This window comes from Tachyglossus aculeatus, chromosome 1 (genome assembly GCF_015852505.1).
Source record: "Tachyglossus aculeatus isolate mTacAcu1 chromosome 1, mTacAcu1.pri, whole genome shotgun sequence".
NCBI classification, from domain to species: domain Eukaryota; kingdom Metazoa; phylum Chordata; class Mammalia; order Monotremata; family Tachyglossidae; genus Tachyglossus; species Tachyglossus aculeatus.
This window is the reverse complement of record NC_052066.1, coordinates 6,336,453-6,355,676: the sequence shown is the minus strand read 5'-3', so window position 1 is coordinate 6,355,676 and position 19,224 is coordinate 6,336,453. Positions and strand designations below refer to the sequence as shown.

General features: G+C 46.4%; 1 protein-coding gene across 1 annotated transcript in view; it reads right to left on the bottom strand.

Moving 5' to 3' along the window:
* Nucleotides 1-386: 386 nt before the first annotated feature.
* LOC119934117 (collagen alpha-1(I) chain-like) overlaps nt 387-19,224 on the bottom strand; it is a 52,922-nt gene continuing 34,084 nt past the window's right edge. Inside the window, exons 5-6 of the mRNA XM_038753556.1 lie at nt 3,106-3,187; nt 387-535 (exon numbers count right to left, since the gene is read on the bottom strand). Coding sequence (XP_038609484.1) covers nt 387-535; nt 3,106-3,187 — 231 coding nt within the window. The remainder of the gene's footprint in view (nt 536-3,105; nt 3,188-19,224) is intronic.

Sequence of the window (19,224 nt, the reverse complement as noted above, 5' to 3'; positions counted from 1 at the left end):
GGCCCTGTCTGAGCTCGGTGACGTCCTCCACCCTCCCTCCTCCCCATCCCTTCTATCTGTGAGTGCCCGGCTCTTTGAGGCAGAGAGCGGCCTCCTGGTTGGCGTTAGTAATAATAATAATAATGATGGCATTTATTAAGCGCTTACTATGTGCAAAGCACTGTTCTAAGCGCTGGGGGGTTACAAGGTGATCAGGTTGTCCCACGGGGGGCTCACAGTCAACCCCCATTTTACAGATGAGGGAACGGAGGCCCAGAGAAGTTAAGTGACTTGCCCAAGGTCACACAGCTGACAATTGGCGGAGCCGGGATTTGAACCCACGACCACTGACTCCAAAGCCCATGCTCTTTCCACTGAGCCAGGCTGCTTCTCTGAGTGGCCCAATCTTAGTGGCCCCGGGCCACTCCATCCTTGTCCACGGGCTCCCAAAATCCACCAGAGCTGTGGCCCTGTCGGAGCTCGGTGTCCCCGTGACCTGAGAACGCTCCCTCCACACTTCCGGATCCCGATCCCGTCTCCCGGTGCGTGCCCGGCTCTTGGAGGCAGAGAGAGGCCTCCTGGTTGGCGTTAGCGGCCCCGGGCCGCTCCGTCATCATCATCATCATCATCAGTCGTATTTATTGAGCACTTACTATGTGCAGAGCACTGTACTAAGCGCTTGGGAAGTACAAATTGGCAACATCTAGAGACAGTCCCTACCCAGCAGTGGGCTCACAGTCTAAAAGGGGGAGACGGAGAACAAAACCAAACATACTAACAAAATAAAATAAATAGAACAGATATGTACAGGTAAAATAAATGAATAAATAAATAGGGTAATAAATATGTACAAACATATCTACATCTCTACAGGTGCTCTGACCTCCATCCTTGTCCACGGGATCCCAGAATCCACCAGAGCCGTGGCCCTGTCCGAGCTCGGTGTCCCCGTATCCCGGGAATTCTCCCTCCGCCTTTCCGGCTCCCCATCTCAGCTCTCCTCAAGGCAGCTACTCAGCTCTCCTGCTCATTCTCCTCCATTGTCCGGCTCAATAAGTTCCTTGTGGTCAGAGAATGTGTCCACCACCACTTTGGCTCAGTGGAAAGACCCTGGGCTTTGGAGTCAGAGGTCATGGGTTCTAATCGTGGCTCCGCCACTTGTCTGCTGTGTGAGATTGGGCAAGCCACTTCATTCCTCTGCGCCTCAGTGACCTCATCTGGAAAATGGGGATTAAAACTGTGAGCCCCACGTGGGGCAACCTGATAACCTTGTATCTCCCCCAGTGCTTAGAACAGTGCTTGGTACATAATAAGCGCTGGAGTAGAGACAAGATCATCAGGGTGGACACGGTCCCTGTCCCACATAGGGCTCACAGCCTTAATCCCCATATTACAGATGAGGAAACTGAGGCACAGAGAAATTGAGTGGCTTGCCCAAGGTCACATAGCCAAGTGGAGGATCCTGGATTAGAACCCAGGTTCTCTGGCTGCGAGGCCCGGGCTCTTTCATGCTTGTCAGCTGTGTGACTTTGGACAAGTCACTTCACTTCTCTGGGCCTCAGTGACCTTATCTGTAAAATGGGGATGAAGACTGTGAGCCCCACGTGGGACAACCTGATCACCGTGTATCCTCCCCAGCGCTTAGAACAGTGCTTGGCACATAGTAAGCGCTTAACAAATGCCATTATTATCATTATTATTATTATTATTACAACTGGTCCATGCTGCTTCCCATACCACAGGTCGATAGACTAATCGACTCATCTTTCCTGATCCCGTCCCGAGGCATTTCAGAGAAGCAGCCCGGGCTTGGGAGTCAGAGGTCGTGGGTTCTAATCCCGACCCTGCCACTTGTCTGCTTTGTGACTTTGGGCAAGTCGCTTCACTTCTCTGGGCCTCAGTTCCCTCATCTGGAAAATGAGGATGAAGACTGTGAGCCCCACGTGGGACAACCTGATCACTTTGTATCTCCCCCAGCGCTTAGGACAGTCTGGGAGCCCGTTGTCGGGTAGGGACCGTCTCTATATGTTGTCAACTTGTACTTTCCAGGCGCTTAGTACAGTGCTCTGCCCGCAGTAAGTGCTCAATAAATACAATTGAATGAATGGACAGTGCTGAGCACATAGTAAGTGCTTAACAACTTAGTTGTAATTCTGTTAAACACCCTGTGCAAAGCCCAGTTCTAAACACTGGGAAGAGGTACCTGGAATAAAAGTAAAGAGGCCCACAATCTAAGAAGGGGGGTTGGTGATTCAAAACGAAACAGGATAAAAAAAACCCAGAGAAGCTAAAAAGACAGACAAGAACAAATACCATAGGACTTAGTTTATAATGAATCTTCACAATATTTCCAGGCTCATTTTTTTTCCCGTTAAACTTCATTCGGTCCCTGTCTTTTCCTCCCCGAATTCACCCAAAGGCCCCTCGTCCTTTATTCCCACATCGGATCCCCTAGGCCAGCGTCCTCCGGGAAGCTCGTTTTCTCCATCTTTCAAACAAATGGTAGGCTTCCCCAGGAACGCAGCCCTGTCTCCTGTCTCCTGCTCCGTTCTAGGAAGAGGAAAAAAAAAAATCCACCCACCCGAAATAAATAAAAACAAACGAGGATTCGTGACCCCTTTTGGATTTTGACGCATTAGGCAAGGGGCAGGGTCTAAGAGGAAGCTACAACTGTCATTTGTTCCCCTCTTGAGCGGCAGTGGAAAGAGCATGGGTTTGAGAGTCAGAGGTAATGGGTTCTAATCTGTATATATGTATATATGTTTGTACATATTTATTACTCTATTTTACTTGTACATATCTATTCTATTTATTTTCTTTTGTTAGTATGTTTGGTTTTGTTCTCTGTCTTCCCCTTTTAGACTGTGAGCCCACTGTTGGGTAGGGACTGTCTCTATATGTTGCCAACTTGGACTTCCCAAGCGCTTAGTACGGTGCTCTGCACACAGTGAACGCTCAGTGAATACGATTGATTGATTGATTGATTAACAATTACCATCATCAGCATCATCACTTCAGGATTATCGATCAATCGATGGAATTTATTGAGCGTCTACTACGTGCGGAGCACTGCACAGGGCGCCCCGGTGACACGAACAACGGACGCGAGAAGAGGAGAGAACATACCGAGGAGGCCGGAATGGGACACGGGGTCAGGACTCGCGTCCTCCTCCACATCCTCCGGTCGGTTTGCGTTGGCCGTTCTCATCTGTGGGGAAACGGAAACACTCTTACAAACTAGGCCTTGATGCTATTTATTGAGCGCTTACGGTGTGCAGGGCACTGTACTGAACGCCTGGGAGAGGCCAACGCGACCAAGTTGGTAGGCCCGTTGAAAATGATAATTCATTCATTCCGTCGTATTTATTGAGCGCTTACTGTGCACACAGCGCTGTACTAAGCGCTTGGAAGGACAAATCGGCAACGTATGGAGACGGCTCCTACCCAACAGCGGGCTCCCAGTCTAGAAGGGGGAGACGGGCAACAAAACAAAACATGGAGACGGGTGTCAGTACCATCAGAATAAATACTCTAGATTAGAGAATAATTACTCTATTTATTCATTTTACTTGTACCTATCTACTCTATTTATTTTATTTTGTTAGTATGTTTGGTTTTGTTCTCCGTCTCCCCCTTCTAGACTGTGAACCCACCGTTGGGGAGGGACTGTCTCTATATGTTGCCAGCTTGTACTTCCCAAGCGCTTAGTACAGTGCTCTGCACCTAGTAAGCGCTCAATAAATACGATTGATTGATTGATTGATCAGAATAAATAGAATTATAGCTATATGCACATCATTAATAAAATAAATAGAGTAATAAACATGTACAAATAGACACAAGTGCTGTGGGGAGGGGAAGGGGGTAGGGCTAGAGGGAGGGAGGGGGATGATGGGGAGGGGATGAGAATATTATTACTGATCAATCAATCAATTGCATTTATTGAGCGCTTACTGTGTGTAAGGCACTGTACTAAGCGCTTGGGAAGTACAAGTTACTGACGCATAGTAAGTGCTGAACGAATACCATAATTATTACCATCGTGTTGGTTTTGAAACCAGTACCAGGTACCGGAGTTGGGAAGAGAAGTGAAATGTGGCTTGCGCCTGGGAGTCAAGAGACTTGGGTTCGAAACCCAGCACTACCACCAGTTTGCTGTGCGAATTTGAGCAAGGTTGCTTGCCCTCTTTCTGCTTTGTTTCCCCATCTGTAAAATGGGAGATAGGGTCCCGGCTCTCCCGCCATCTTGGGTAATAATAATGATGGCATTTATTAAGCGCTTAATGATAATGACAGTACGTTGTGAAGCTCTTCCTATGTGCCAAGCACTGTTCTAAGCGCTGGGGGAGATACAAGGTGATCAGGTTGTCCCACGTGGGGCTCACGGTCTTCATCCCCATATTACAGATGCGGTAACTGAGGCACAGAGAAGTGAAGTGACCTGCCCGAAGTCACACAGCTGATAAGTGGCCGAGCTGGGATTATAACTCACGACCTCTGACTCCGAAGCCCGGGCTCTTGCCACTGAGCCACGGGCGTACAAGGTATTTACAAATGTCAATCAATCGATCGATCAAGGAATCAATCAATGAATGGTATTTATTGAGTGCTCACTGTGTGCAGAACACTGAACTGAATGCTTGGGAGAATCCAATACAACAGAGTTGCTAGACCGATTTATGCCCTACCAAGAATTTATAAATGTCAATTAATCGAGAAGCAGCGTGGCTCAGTGGAAAGACCCTGGGCTTGGGAGTCAGAGGTCATGGGTTCTAATCCTGGCTCTGCCCTTTATCAGCTGTGCGACTTTGGGCAAGTCACTTCACTATTCTGTGCCTCAGTTCCCTCATCTGTCAAATGGGGAGTAAGACTGTGAGCCCCAGGTGGGACAACCTGATCACCTTGTATCTTCCCCAATGCTTGGAACAGTGCTTCACACATAGTTAGTGCTTAGCAAATGCCATCATTATTATTATTACCCCCATTTTACAGATGAGGAAACTGAGGCCCAGAAAAGTGAAGTGGCTTGCCCAAGGTCACACGGCTGACAAGTGGAGGAGCCTCGTCCTGTGACTCCAAAGCCCGGGCTCATTCCACTCTTGCATCTACCCCAGCGCTTAGTACAATGCTCGGCACTTAGTGAGTCCTTAATAAATGGCACGATTCTTCATAATTATTCTATTTATTTTATTTTGTTAATATGTTTTGTTTTGTCATCTGTCTCCCCCTTCTAGACTGTGAGCCCGCTGTTGGGTAGGGACCGTCTCTATATGTTGCCAACGTGGACTTCCCAAGCGCTTAGTACAGTGCTGTGCACACAGTGAGCGCTCAAGAAATATGATTGAATGAATGAATGAATGAATGAATGAATAATAGAAACAATAATGATGGTATTTATTGAGCACCCTCTGGTCATGGTGCACTGAATTGAGCACTTAGGAAAATTCAATGCAAATAAGAATAATAATGATGGTACTTGTTAAGAGCTTACTATGTGCTAAGCACTCTTCTAAGTGCTGGAGTGGATATGGAGTGGAGTGGATATGTTGCCAACTTGTACTTCCCAAGTGCTTAGTACAGTGCTCTGCACACAGTAAGCGCTCAATAAATACGATTGATGATGATGATGATGATGATATTCAGCGTGGCTTAGTGATTTATGCCCTACAAGGAGCTTACAAATATCAATCAATCGAGAAGCAGCATGGCTCAGTGGAAAGACCCTGGGCTTGGGAGTTAGAGGTCATGGGTTCTAATCCCCGTTCCGCCACTTATCAGCTATGTGACTTTGGGCAAGTCGTTTCACTTCCCTGTACCTCAGTGACCTCATCCGTAAAATGGGGATGAAGACCGTGAGCCCCACGTGGGACAACCTGATGAGCTTGTATCTCCCCCAGCGCTTAGAATGGTGCTTGGTACATAGCAAGTGCTCAACAAATACCATCGTTATTATGAGGTCATCAGGTTGTCCCACACGGGGCTCACAGTCTTCATCCCCATTTTCCAGATGAGGTCACTGAGGCCTAGAGAAGTGAAGTGACTCGTGCAAGGTCACCCAGCAGGCAAGCGATGGAGCTGGGATTAGAACCCACGTCCTCCGACTCCCAAGCCCCGGCTCTGAAGAAGCTTCCCCTCTAGACAAAAATAATAATAATAATAATGATAGCATTTATTAAGCGCTTACTATGTGCAAAGCACTGTTCTAAGCACTGGGGAGGTTACAAGGCAATCAGGTTGTCCACAGGGAGCTCACAGTCTTAAGCCCCATTTTACAGATGAGGGAACTGAGGCACAGAGAAGTGACTTGCCCAAAGTCACACAGCTGACAAGTGGCGGAGCCAGGACTTGAACCCATGACCTCTGACTCCAAAGCCCGGGCTCTCTCCACTGAGCTACGCTACAGCTCATCATGGGCAGGGAACGTGTTCGCTTATTATTAATAATAATGTTGGTATTTGTTCAGCTCTTACTATGTGCCAAGCACTGTTCTAAGCACTGGGGTAGATACAAGGTGATCAGGTTGTCCCATGTGGGACTCACAGTCTTAATCCCCATTTTACAGATGAGGTAACTGAGGCACAGAGAAGTTGACTTGCCCAAAGTCACACAGGAGACAATAATAATAATAATAATAATAATTATGGCATTTATTAAGCATTTACTATGTGCAAAGCACTGTTCTAAGCGCTGGGGAGGTTACAAGGCAATCAGTTGTCCACAGGGGGCTCACAGTCTTAATCCCCATTTTACAGATGAGGGAACTGAGGCACAGAGAAGTGAAGTGACTTGCCCAAAGTCACACAGCTGACAAGTGGCGGAGCTGGGATTTGAACCCATGACCTCTGACACCAAAGCCCGGGCTCTCTCCACTGAGCTACGCTACAGCTCGTCATGGGCAGGGAATGTGTTCGCTTATTATTAATAATAATGTTGGTATTTGTTAAGCTCTTACTATGTGCCAAGCACTGTTCTAAGCACTGGGGCAGAGAGGAGGTGATCAGGTTGTCCCACGTGGGACTCACAGTCTTAATCCCCATTTTACAGATGAGGTAACTGAGGCACAGAGAAGTTGACTTGCCCAAAGTCACACAGGAGACAATAATAATAATAATAATAATAATAATAATAGCATTTATTAAGCACTTACTATGTGCAAAGCACTGTTCTAAGTGCTGGGGAGGTTACAAGGTGATCAGGTTGTCCCACGGGGGGCTCACAGTCTTCATTCCCATTTTCCAGATGAGGCAACAGAGGCCCAGAGAAGTGAAGTGACTTGCCCAAAGTCACACAGCAGACAAGTGGTGGAGCCGGGATTAGAACCCAGGACCTCTGACTTCCAAGCCCAGGCTCTTCATTCATTCATTCATTCATTCCATCGTATTTATTTATTTATTTTTGTATGGTATTTATTAAGCACTTACTATGTGCAAATCACTGTTCTAAGCGCTGGGGGATACAAGGTGATCAGGTTGTCCCACGTGGGGCTCACAGTCTTAATCCCCATTTTACAGATGAGGTAACTGAGGCTTAGAGAAGTTAAGTGACTTGCCTAAGGTGTCACAGCAGACATGTGGTGGAGCCGGGATTTGAACCCATGACCTCTGACTCCAAAGCCTGGGCTCTTTCCACTGAGCCACGCTGCTTCTCTTTATTGAGCGCTTACTGTGTGCAGAGCACTGTACTAAGCGCTTGGGAAGGTTGGCAACATATAGAGACAGTCCCTACCCAACAGCGGGCTCACCCTCTGCTTCTCACTAAGCCACACTGCTTATTCTATCGTCCTCTCCCAAGCGCTCAAGTGCTCAAATAACTTCTCTGTGCCTCAGTTCCCTCATCTGTAAAATGGGTATGAAGACTGTGAGCCCCTTGTGGGACAACCTGATCACCTTGGAACCACCCCAGCGCTTAGAACAGTGCTTTGCACATAGTAAGCGCTTAATAAATGCCATCGTAAAAAAAAGCGCTCAGTACAGTGCTCTGCACACAGCAGGCCCTCCAGAAATTTCTCCGATTGGTGGATTCCGTTCCAACGATCGAGACGGCGATCTTTGGGGTCTTTTTAAGAGAAACGGAGGGATGAAAAAAAGAATTGATGTTACCCACTGAGATGCTAACTTTGCTGGAAAATCTCTTAATAAATCCATTAAGCATGGCCGAAAATTAAGGCTTAATGAGGTGTAAATAAATCCTCTGGAGGAAATGATTTCAGCTAGAAGCTTAGTGGCAAGAGCCCGGGCTTGGGAGTCAGAGGTCGTGGGTTCTAATCCCGGCTCCGCCACTTGTCTGCTGCGTGACCTTGGGTGAGTCACTTCACTTCTCTGGGCCTCAGTTCCCTCATCTGGAAAATGGGCATGAAGACCGTGAGCCCCACGTGGGACAACCTGATTACATTATATCTCCCCCAGTGCTTACAGCAGTGCTTGGCACATAGTAAGCACTTAACAAATGCCATTTAAAAAGAGAAGCGGCATGGCTCAGTGGAAAGAGCCCGGGCTTTGGAGTCAGAGGTCATGGGTTCAAATCCTGGCTCTGCCAATTGTCAGCTGTGTGACTTTGGTCAAGTCACTTAGCTTCTCTGTGCCTCAGTTACCTCATCTGGAAAATGGGGATTAAGACTGTGAGCCCCCCCATGGGACAACCTGATCCTCCCCAGCACATAGAACAGTGCTTTGCACATAGTAAGTGCTTAGTAAATGCCATCATTATCCAGCGCTTAGAACCGTGCTTTGCACATAGTAAGTGCTTAATAAATGCTATTATTATTATTGTTATCATTATTATAGTCCCGGCTCCACCACTTGTCTGCTGTGTGACCTTGGTGAGTCACTTTTAACTTCTCTGTGCTTCAGTTCCCTCATCTGGAAAATGGGGATTAAGACTGTGAGCCCCACCATGGGACAACCTGATCCTCCCCAGCACATAGAACAGTGCTTTGCACATAGTAAGTGCTTAGTAAATGCCATCATTATCCAGCGCTTAGAACAGTGCTTTGCACATAGTAAGTGCTTAATAAATGCTATTATTATTATTATAGTCCCAGCTCCACCACTTGTCTGCTGTGTGACCTTGGTGAGTCACTTAACTTCTCTGTGCCTCAGTTCCCTCATCTGGAAAATGGGGATTAAGACTGTGAGCCCCACCATGGGACAACCTGATCCTCCCCAGCACATAGAACAGTGCTTTGCACGTAGTAAGTGCTTAATAAATGCTATTATTGTTATTATTATTATTATTATTATTATTATTTATTATTATTATTCTAGTCCCGGCTCCACCACTTGTCTGCTGTGTGACCTTGGGTGAGTCACTTCACTTCTCTGGGCCTCAGTGACCTCATCTGGAAAATGGGGATGAAGACCGTGAGCCCCCACGTGGGACAACCTGCGCTTAGTAAGCACATAGTAAGTGCTTAGTAAATGCTATCATCATTATTATTATTGTTATTATTATTATTATTATTCTAGTCCCGGCTCCACCACTTTTCTGCTGTGTGACCTTGGCCGAGTCACTTCACTTCTCTGGGCCTCAGTGACCTCATCTGGAAAATGGGGATGAAGACTGTGAGCCCCCACGTGGGACAACCAGAGCTTAGAACAGTGTTTGGCACATAGTAAGCACTTAACAAATGCCACTTAAAAAGATGAAGACTGTGAGCCCGCACGTGGGGCAACCAGTGCTTAGAACAGTGCTTGGCACATAGTAAGCACTTAACAAATGCCATTTAAAAAGAGAAGCGGCGTGGCTCAGTGGAAAGAACCCGGGCTTGGATATCAGAGGACGTGGGTTCAAATCCCGGCTCCGCCACTTGTCAGCTGTGTGACTTTGGGCAAGTCATTTAATTTCTCTGTGCCTCAGTTCCCTCATCTTGAAGATGAAGACTGTGAGCTCCACGTGGGATAACCTGATGTCCTTGTATCCCCCCCTCACACTACTTAGAACAGTGCTTGGCACATAATAAGCACTTAACAAATGCCATTATGATTATTATTATTATTCTTATTCTAAAGTCCCCTCTCAGCCTGGCAGAATGAAATCCATCTTCTTGGCAGGCTAATTAAAGGCTTACGGCCCCATTCCACCATCACTTACACGCCACTTATCTCGGATTTTTGGTTAATTCGTACAAGAGCGCCGCACGCCTTTGCGCCTCGCTCCGATTTATGCCAAACCCAGATTCCGTCGTGAGGAGAAAATGTCGTTCCCCAAGCGGGCATTAAGCCAATAATTCAGGACGAAATGATCCTGGCACGAAAGCAATGGCCCGCTCTCTCCCTCCCTCCCTTCTTCTCTTTCTCTTTTTTCCTCCCTCACTCTGTTATCATTGTACAGTCTCTGTCTGCTGCCGAATTGTACTTTCCAAGCTCTTAGTACGGTGCTCTGCACACAGGAAGCACTCAATAAATACGATTGAATGAATGAATACAGTAGAGAAGCATGGCGGAGCTGGGATTTGAACCCATGACCCCTGATTCCAAAGCCCGGGCTCTTTCCACTGAGCCACGCTGCTTCTAGACTGTGAGCCCATTGTTGGGTAGGGACCGTCTCTATATGTTGCCAGCTTGTAATTCCCAAGCGCTTAGTCCAGTGCTCTGCACACAGTAAGCGCTCAATAAATACGATTGAATGAATGAATACAATTATCACAGTGCTCTATAATAATAATGGCATTTATTAAGCACTTACTATGTGCAAAGCACTGTTCTAAGGGCTGGGGAGATTACAAGGTGATCAGGCTGTCCCACGTGGGGCTCACGGCCTTATTCCCCATTTTACAGATGAGGGAACTGAGGCACAGAGAAGTTAAATGACTTGCCCAAAGTCACACAGCTGACAATTGGCAGAGCCGGGGCTTGAACCCATGACCAAAGCCCGGGCTCTTTCCACTGAGCCACGCTGCTTCTAGACTGTGAGCCCGTTGTTGGGTAGGGACCGTCTCTATATGTTGCCAGCTTGTACTTCCCAAGAGCTTAGTACAGTGCTCTGCACACAGTAAGCGCTCAATAAATACAATTGAATGAATGAATATAATTATCACAGTGCTCTATAATAATAATGGCATTTATTAAGCGCTTACTATGTGCAAAGCACTGTTCTAAGGGCTGGGGAGGTTACAAGGTGATCATGTTGTCCCACGTGGGGCTCACGGTCTTAATCCCCATTTTACAGATGAGGGAACTGAGGCACAGAGAAGTTAAATGACTTGCACAAAGTCACAGAGCTGACAACTGGCGGAGCCGGGACTTGAACCCATGACCTCTGACTCCAAAGCCTGTACTCTTTCCACTGAGCCATGCTGCTTCTAGACTGTGAGCCCATTGTTGGGTAGGGACTGTCTCTATATGCTGCCAGCTTGTAATTCCCAAGCGCTTAGTACAGTGCTCTGCACACAGTAAGTGCTAAATAAATACGATTGAATGAATGAATATTATTATTATCACAGTGCTCTGTACAGCGTATGTGCTCAGTAAATACAACTGATCCATTGATTGATTTCTTTTAGACTGTGAGCCCATTGTTGGGTAGGGACTGTCCCTATATGTTGCCAACTTGTACTTCCCAAGCGCTTAGTACAGTGCTCTGCACACAGTAAGCGCTCAATAAATACGATTGATGATGATGATGATTGATTGCCAGGGTGCCAAATGTTCCCTAAATAAGCACGGAGACGGAGATTGAGGGCGACAAATAGCCCTAGGTGCCTCTAAGATGGAGATTCAGGAAGATGGGAGAAGCTTTCCCGGCAGGGAAGGGGATCATTCCTTCCGGAAGTCATTCCTCTCTCCGACTCCACGGGAAGAATCACCGAAATGGGATGCGATTACTGTAATTCCCGCTTCGAAAGGTGAGCTGGGAGTGGAAGAGGCAGTTGAGAATTCCCATGCTGTCTAGGGCAGGTAAAATTCCTACCTAAGGAGAAGCAGCGTGGCTCAGTGGAAAGAGCCCGGACTCTGGAGTCAGAGGTCATGGGTTCAAATCCCGGCTCCACCAGTTGTCAGCTGTGTGACTTTGGGCAAGTCACTTAACTTCTCTGGGCCTCAGTTACCTCATCTGTAAAATGGAGATGAAGACTGTGAACCCCCCATGGGACACCCTGATCACCTTGTAACCTTCCCAGTGCTTAGAACAGTGCTTTGCACATAGTAAGTGCTTAATAAATGCCATTATTATTATTATTATTATTATTACCACTGTGACTTAATTTTCCCACATCGTGGCTAATGGAACCGATTAATGGAAAAGCAGTGTGGCTCAGTGGAAAGAGCCCGGGCTTTGGAGTCAGAGGTCGAGGGTTCAAATCCCAGCTGCACCAGTTGTCAGCTGTGTGACTTTGGGCAAGTCACTTCACTTCTCTGTGCCTCAGTTACCTCATCTGTAAAATGGGGATTATTACCGTGAGCCCCCCTGGGACAACCTGATCACCTTGCAACCTCCCCAGCGCTTAGAACAGTGCTTTGCACATAGTAAGTGTTTAATATATGTCATTATTATTTTTATTATTATTATTAGCATAGCCCTGCTATCGATGGGTCCTGGAGACAATCTTTGTCCCGCGTGGATAAAACAATGGGCAAGTCACTTCACTTCTCTGTGCCTCAGTTACCTCATCTGTAAAATGGGGATTATTACCGTGAGCCCCCCTGGGACAACCTGATCACCTTGTAACCTCCCCAGCGCTTAGAACACTGCTTTGCACATAGTAAGTGCTTAATAAATGCCATTATTATTATTATTATTATTATTAGCATAGCCCTGCTATTGATGGGTCCTGGAGACATCTTTGTCCCGCGTGGATAAAACAATGGGCAAGTCACTTAACTTCTCTGGGCCTCAGTTACCTCATCTGTAAAATGGGGATTATAACCGTGAGCCCCCCGGGACAACCTGATCACCTTGTAACCTCTCCAGTGCTTAGAACAGTGCTTTGCACATAGTAAGTGCTTAATAAATGCCATTATTATTATTATTATTATTAGCATATCCCTGCTATTGATGGGTCCTGGAGACAATCTTTGTCCCGTGTGGATAAAACAATGGGCAAGTCACTTAACTTCTCTGTGCCTCGGTTACCTCATCTGTAAAATGGGGATTATTACCGTGAGCCCCCCTGGGACAACCTGATCACCTTGTAACCTCCCCAGCGCTTAGAACACTGCTTTGCACATAGTAAGTGCTTAATAAATGCCATTATTATTATTATTATTATTATTATTAGCATAGCCCTGCTATTGATGGGTCCTGGAGACATCTTTGTCCCATGTGGATAAAACAATGGGCAAGTCACTTAACTTCTCTGGGCCTCAGTTACCTCATCTGTAAAATGGGGATTATAACCGTGAGCCCCCCGGGACAACCTGATCACCTTGTAACCTCTCCAGTGCTTAGAACAGTGCTTTGCACATAGTAAGTGCTTAATAAATGCCATTATTATTATTATTATTATTAGCATATCCCTGCTATTGATGGGTCCTGGAGACAATCTTTGTCCCGCGTGGATAAAACAATGGGCAAGTCACTTAACTTCTCTGTGCCTCGGTTACCTCATCTGTAAAATGGGGATTATTACTGTGAGCTCCCCTGGGACAACCTGATCACCTTGTAACCTCCCCAGCGCTTAGAACAGTGCTTTGCACATAGTAAGAGCTTAATAAATGCCGTCATTATTATTATGATTATTATTATTAGCATAGCCCCGCTATTGATGGGTCCTGGAGACAATCTTTGTCCCGCGTGAATAAAACAATGGGCAAGTCACTTAACTTCTCTGGGCCTCAGTTACCTCATCTGTAAAATGGGGATTATTACCATGAGCCCCCCTGGGACAACCTGATCATCTTGTAACCTTCCCCAGTGCTTAGAACAGTGCTTTGCACATATTAAGTGCTTAATAAATGCCATCATTATTATTATTATTAGCATATCCCTGCTATTGATGGGTCCTGGAGACAATCTTTGTCCCGCGTGGATAAAACAATGGGCAAGTCACTTAACTTCTCTGGGCCTCAGTTACCTCATCTGTAAAATGGGGATTATTACCGTGAGCCCCCCTGGGACAACCTGATCACCTTGTAACCTTCCCCAGCGCTTAGAACAGTGCTTTGCACATAGTAAGTGCTTAATAAATGCCATCATTATTATTATTATTATTAGCATAGCCCTGCTATTGATGGGTCCTGGAGACAATCTTTGTCCCGCGTGGATAAAACAATGGGCAAGTCATTTAACTTCTCTGTGCCTCAGTTACCTCATCTGTAAAATGGGGATTATTACCATGAGCCCCCCTGGGACAACCTGATCATCTTGTAACCTTCCCCAGTGCTTAGAACAGTGCTTTGCACATATTAAGTGCTTAATAAATGCCATCATTATTATTATTATTATTAGCATATCCCTGCTATTGATGGGTCCTGGAGACAATCTTTGTCCCACGTGGATAAAACAATGGGCAAGTCACTTCACTTCTCTGGGCCTCAGTTACCTCATCTGTAAAATGGGGATTATTACCGTGAGCCCCCCGGGACAACCTGATCACCTTGTAACCTTCCCCAGCGCTTAGAACAGTGCTTTGCACATAGTAAGTGCTTAATAAATGCCATCATTATTGTTATTATTATTAGCATAGCCCTGCTATTGATGGGACCTGGAGACAATCTTTGTCCCGCGTGGATAAAACATTGGGCAAGTTATTTAACTTCTCTGTGCCTCAGTTACCTCATCTGTAAAATGGGGATTATTAGCGTGAGCCCCCCTCGGGACAACCTGATCACCTTGTAACCTCCCCAGCGCTTAGAACAGTGCTTTGCACACAGTAAGTGCTTAATAAATGCCATTATTATTATTATTATTATTATTAGCATATCCCTGCTATTGATGGGTCCTGGAGACAATCTTTGTCCCGCGTGGATAAAACAATGGGCAAGTCATTTAACTTCTCTGGGCCTCAGTTACCTCATCTGTAATATGGGGATTATTACCGTGAGCCCCCCATGGGACAATCTGATCACCTTGTAACCTCCCCAACATTTAGAACAGTGCTTTGCACATAGTAAACACTTAATAAATGCCATCATTATTATTATTATTAGCATATCCCTGCTATTGATGGGTCCTGGAGACAATCTTTGTCCCGCGTGGATAAAACAAAACCTGCTTCTCCAGGATATTTGTAGGGAGCGAAAGGGATTTGTGATACCTTCCGTCCCGTCTTCCGGCGGAGGAACGAAAAGCTAAGCAAATAATTTCAGCATTTGCCGAGAGATTTTTTTTGTTTATTGAACGGCATTTGTTAAGTGCAGAGTGGCTTAGTGGCAAGAAGAGATGGGTTCTAATCCTGGCTCCACCACCTTTCTGCTGGGGACCTTGGTCAAGCCATTTAGAGAAGCAGCGTGGCTCAGTGGAAAGAACACGGCCTTGGAAGTCAGAGGTCATGGGTTCGAATCCCGACTCCGCCACTTAGCTGTATAACTTTGGGCAAGTCACTTAACTTCTCCGGGCCTCAGTTCCCTCATCTGTAAAATGGGGACTAAGACTGTGAGCCCCACGTGGGACAACCTTGATCCCCTTGTATCCCCTTCAGCACTTAGAACAGTGCTTGGCACATAGTAAGTGCTTAACAAATACCACCATTATTTATTTATTATTATTTATTCTCTGTGCCTCAGTTACCTCATCTGTAAAATGGGGATTAAGACCGTGAGCCCCACATGGGACAATCTGATTGGGAAGTAGCGTGGCTCAGCGGAAAGAGCCCGGGCTTTGAAGTCAGAGGTCATCGGTTCAAATCCCAGCTCTGCCACTGGTCAGCTGTGTGACTTTGGGCAAGTCACTTCACTTCTCTGGGCCTCAGTTACCTCCTCTGTAAAATGGGGATTAAGACTGGGAGCCCCACGTGGGACAGCCTGATCACCTTGTAAATTCCCCAGCGCTTAGAACAGTGCTTTGCACATAGTAAGCGCTTAATAAATGCCATCATTATTATTATTATTACCCTGGCGCTTAGAACAGTGTTTGGCACGTAGCGCTTAACAGATACCATAATTATCATTCATTTCATTCATTCAGTCGTATTTATTGAGAAGCAGCGTGGCTCAGTGGAAAGAGTGCGGGTTTGGGAGTCAGAGGTCATGGGTTCGAACCCCGCCTTCCCCAAATGCCCAACTTGTACTTCCCAAGCGCTTAGTCCAGTGCTCTGCACACAGTAAGCGCTTAATAAATACGATTGAATGAATGAATGAATGTCTGCTGTGTGACATTGGGCAAGTCACTTAACTTCTCTGTGCCTCAGTTCCCTCATCTGGAAGATGGGGATTAAGACTGTGAGCCCCACATGGGACAACCTCATCTCCTTGTATTCCCCCCCAGCACCTAGAACAGTGCTTTGCACATAGTAAGCGCTTAACAAATACCAACATTATTATTATTATTATTATTATCATTAAGTGCTTTCTTTGTGCCAGGCACTGTATTAAGCGCTGGAGTAATGTGTATTTTATACCTTGAATACCTTATATCTACCCCAATGCTTAGAAAGTGCCTGGCACGTAGTAAGTGCTTAACAAATACCATTAAAGTAAATAAAAAGTGTAGCTACAAGCTAATCAGGTTGGACACAATCCCTGACCCACATAATAGTAATAATTTTGGTATGCATTAAGCACTTAGTAGGTGCCCAGCCACTGTACTAAGCACTGGGGTAGATAATACTTGCAATACTAATACTTGTACTTCCCAAGCACTTAGTACAGTGCTCTGCACACAGTAAGCGTTCAATAAATATGATTGATTGATAATAATAATAATAATAATAATAATGATGGTCTTTGTTAAGCGCTTACTCGGTGTCAAGCACTGTTCTAAGCACTGGGGTAAATACAAGGTATCAAGTTGTCCCACGTGGGGCTCACAGTCTTAATCCCCATTTTCCAGATGAGGGAACTGAGGCCCAGAGAAGTGAAGTGACTTGCCCACAGTTACACAGCTAAGTGGTAGAGGCAGGATTAGAACCCACGACCTCTGACTCCCAAGCCCGGGCTCTTTCCACTGAGCCACGTGATCCAATTGGGTTGGACCCCACTTCCGTCCCAGGTGGGGCTCAGGCTCTTAATCCCCATTTCACAGACGAGGGAACTGAGGCCCAGAGATGTGACTGACCCAAGGTCACAATCAATTAATGGTATTTATTGAGCGCTTACTGTGCGCAGAGCGCTTAGCACTGTACTAAGTACTAAGTAGCACTGTACTGTCACACAGCAGACAACTGGAGGAACCAGGATTAGAACCCAGATCCTTTTGACTCCCAGGCACTGGCTCTACCCACTAGGCCTCGCTGCTTCGCTGAAGAGTGAGACATCTTTAAAGAAAGAAAGCAGCCAAGCGTAGAAGGCGCGTATTTATTTATTTTTTTTGGTTGTTCTTGCCGTTCGTTTCTGTTCTGTGGGAACTTCTGTATGGCGAAGATATCCCCTAAGCTGTCAGGACGGTATTAAATGGGGCCGAGTTAAATTGAGTGGTTCCGATAAGACGTCCGCTCCTCTATCGCGCTTCTACATCAGCCGGATTGAATTTCCTGCATATTTCCGGACCCTCAATTTCACCGACTCGGCCTACGGGTGAGAGGGCAAGGGCGATCGGAGATATCCCTCTAATTTGCAGTTTTATAATGCGGCGGACGTCTAGGTTATCAAAGGAGGATTGATGCTGTGGAAACCGAGGGGAGGATGGCGGGGAGAGGCCCGGGGCTTTAGAGGGTTTCTCAACAACCTTGGGTCTCCCAGAGAGATAATAATAATAATAATAATAATGGCATTTATTAAGCGCTTACTGTGTACAAAGCACTGTTCTAAGCGCTGGGGAGGTTACAAGGTGATGAGGTTGTCCCATGGGGGGCTCACGGTCTTCATCCCCATTTTACAGATGAGGGAACTGAGACCCAGAGAAGTGAAGTGACTTGCCCAAAGGGGATGTCTAGGTTATCAAAGGAGGATTGATGTTGTGGAAACCGAGGGGAGGATGGTGGGGAGAGGCCCGGGTCTTTAGAGGGTTTCTCAACAACCTTGGGTCTCCCGGAGAGATAATAATAATAATAATAATGGCATTTATTAAGCACTTACTATGTGCCAAGCACTGTTCTAAGCGCTGGGGAGGTTACAAGGTGATGAGGTTGTCCCATGGGGGGCTCACGGTCTTCATCCCCATTTTACGGATGAGGGAACTGAGGCACAGAGAAGTGAAGTGACTTGCCCAAAGGGGACGTCTAGGTTATCAAAGGAGGATTGATGTTGTGGAAACCGAGGGGAGGATGGTGGGGAGAGGCCCGGGTCTTTAGAGGGTTCCTCAACAACCTTGGGTCATCAATCGTATTTATTGAGCGCTTACTGTGTGCAGAGCACTGTACTAAGCGCTTGGGAAGTACAAGTTGGCAACATATAGAGACGGTCCCTACCCAACAGTGGGCTCATAGTCTAAAAGAAAGTCTCTTGGGTCTCCCAGAGAGATAATAATAATAATAATGATGGCATTTATTAAGCGCTTACTATGTGCCAAGCACTGTTCTAAGCTCTGGGGAGGTTACAAGGTGATCAGGTTGTCCCCCGGGGGGCTCACGGTCTTCATCCCCATTTTACGGATGAGGGAACTGAGGCACAGAGAAGTGAAGTGACTTGCCCACAGGGGATGTCTAGGTTATCAAAGGAGGATTGATGCTGTGGAAACCAGGGGAGGTTGGTGGGGAGAGGCCCGGGTCTTTAGAGGGTTCCTCAACAACCTTGGGTCATCAATCGTATTTATTGAGCGCTTACTGTGTGCAGAGCACTGTACTAAGCGCTTGGGAAGTACAAGTTGGCAACCTATAGAGACAGTCCCTACCCAACAGTGGGCTCACAGTCTAAAAGAAAGTCTCTTGGGTCTCCCAAAGAGGTAATAATAATAATAATGATGGCATTTATTAAGCGCTTACTATGTGCCAAGCACTGTTCTAAGCTCTGGGGAGGTTACAAGGTGATGAGTCTGTCCCATGGGGGGCTCACGGTCTTCATCCCCATTTTACGGATGAGGGAACTGAGGCCCAGAGAAGTGAAGTGACTTGCCCAAAGGGGATGTCTAGGTTATCAAAGGAGGATTGATGTTGTGGAAACCGAGGGGAAGATGGCGGAGAGAGGCCCGGGGCTTTAGAGGGTTTCTCAACAACCTTGGGTCTCCCAGAGAGATAATAATAATAATAATGATGGCATTTATTAAGCGCTTACTATG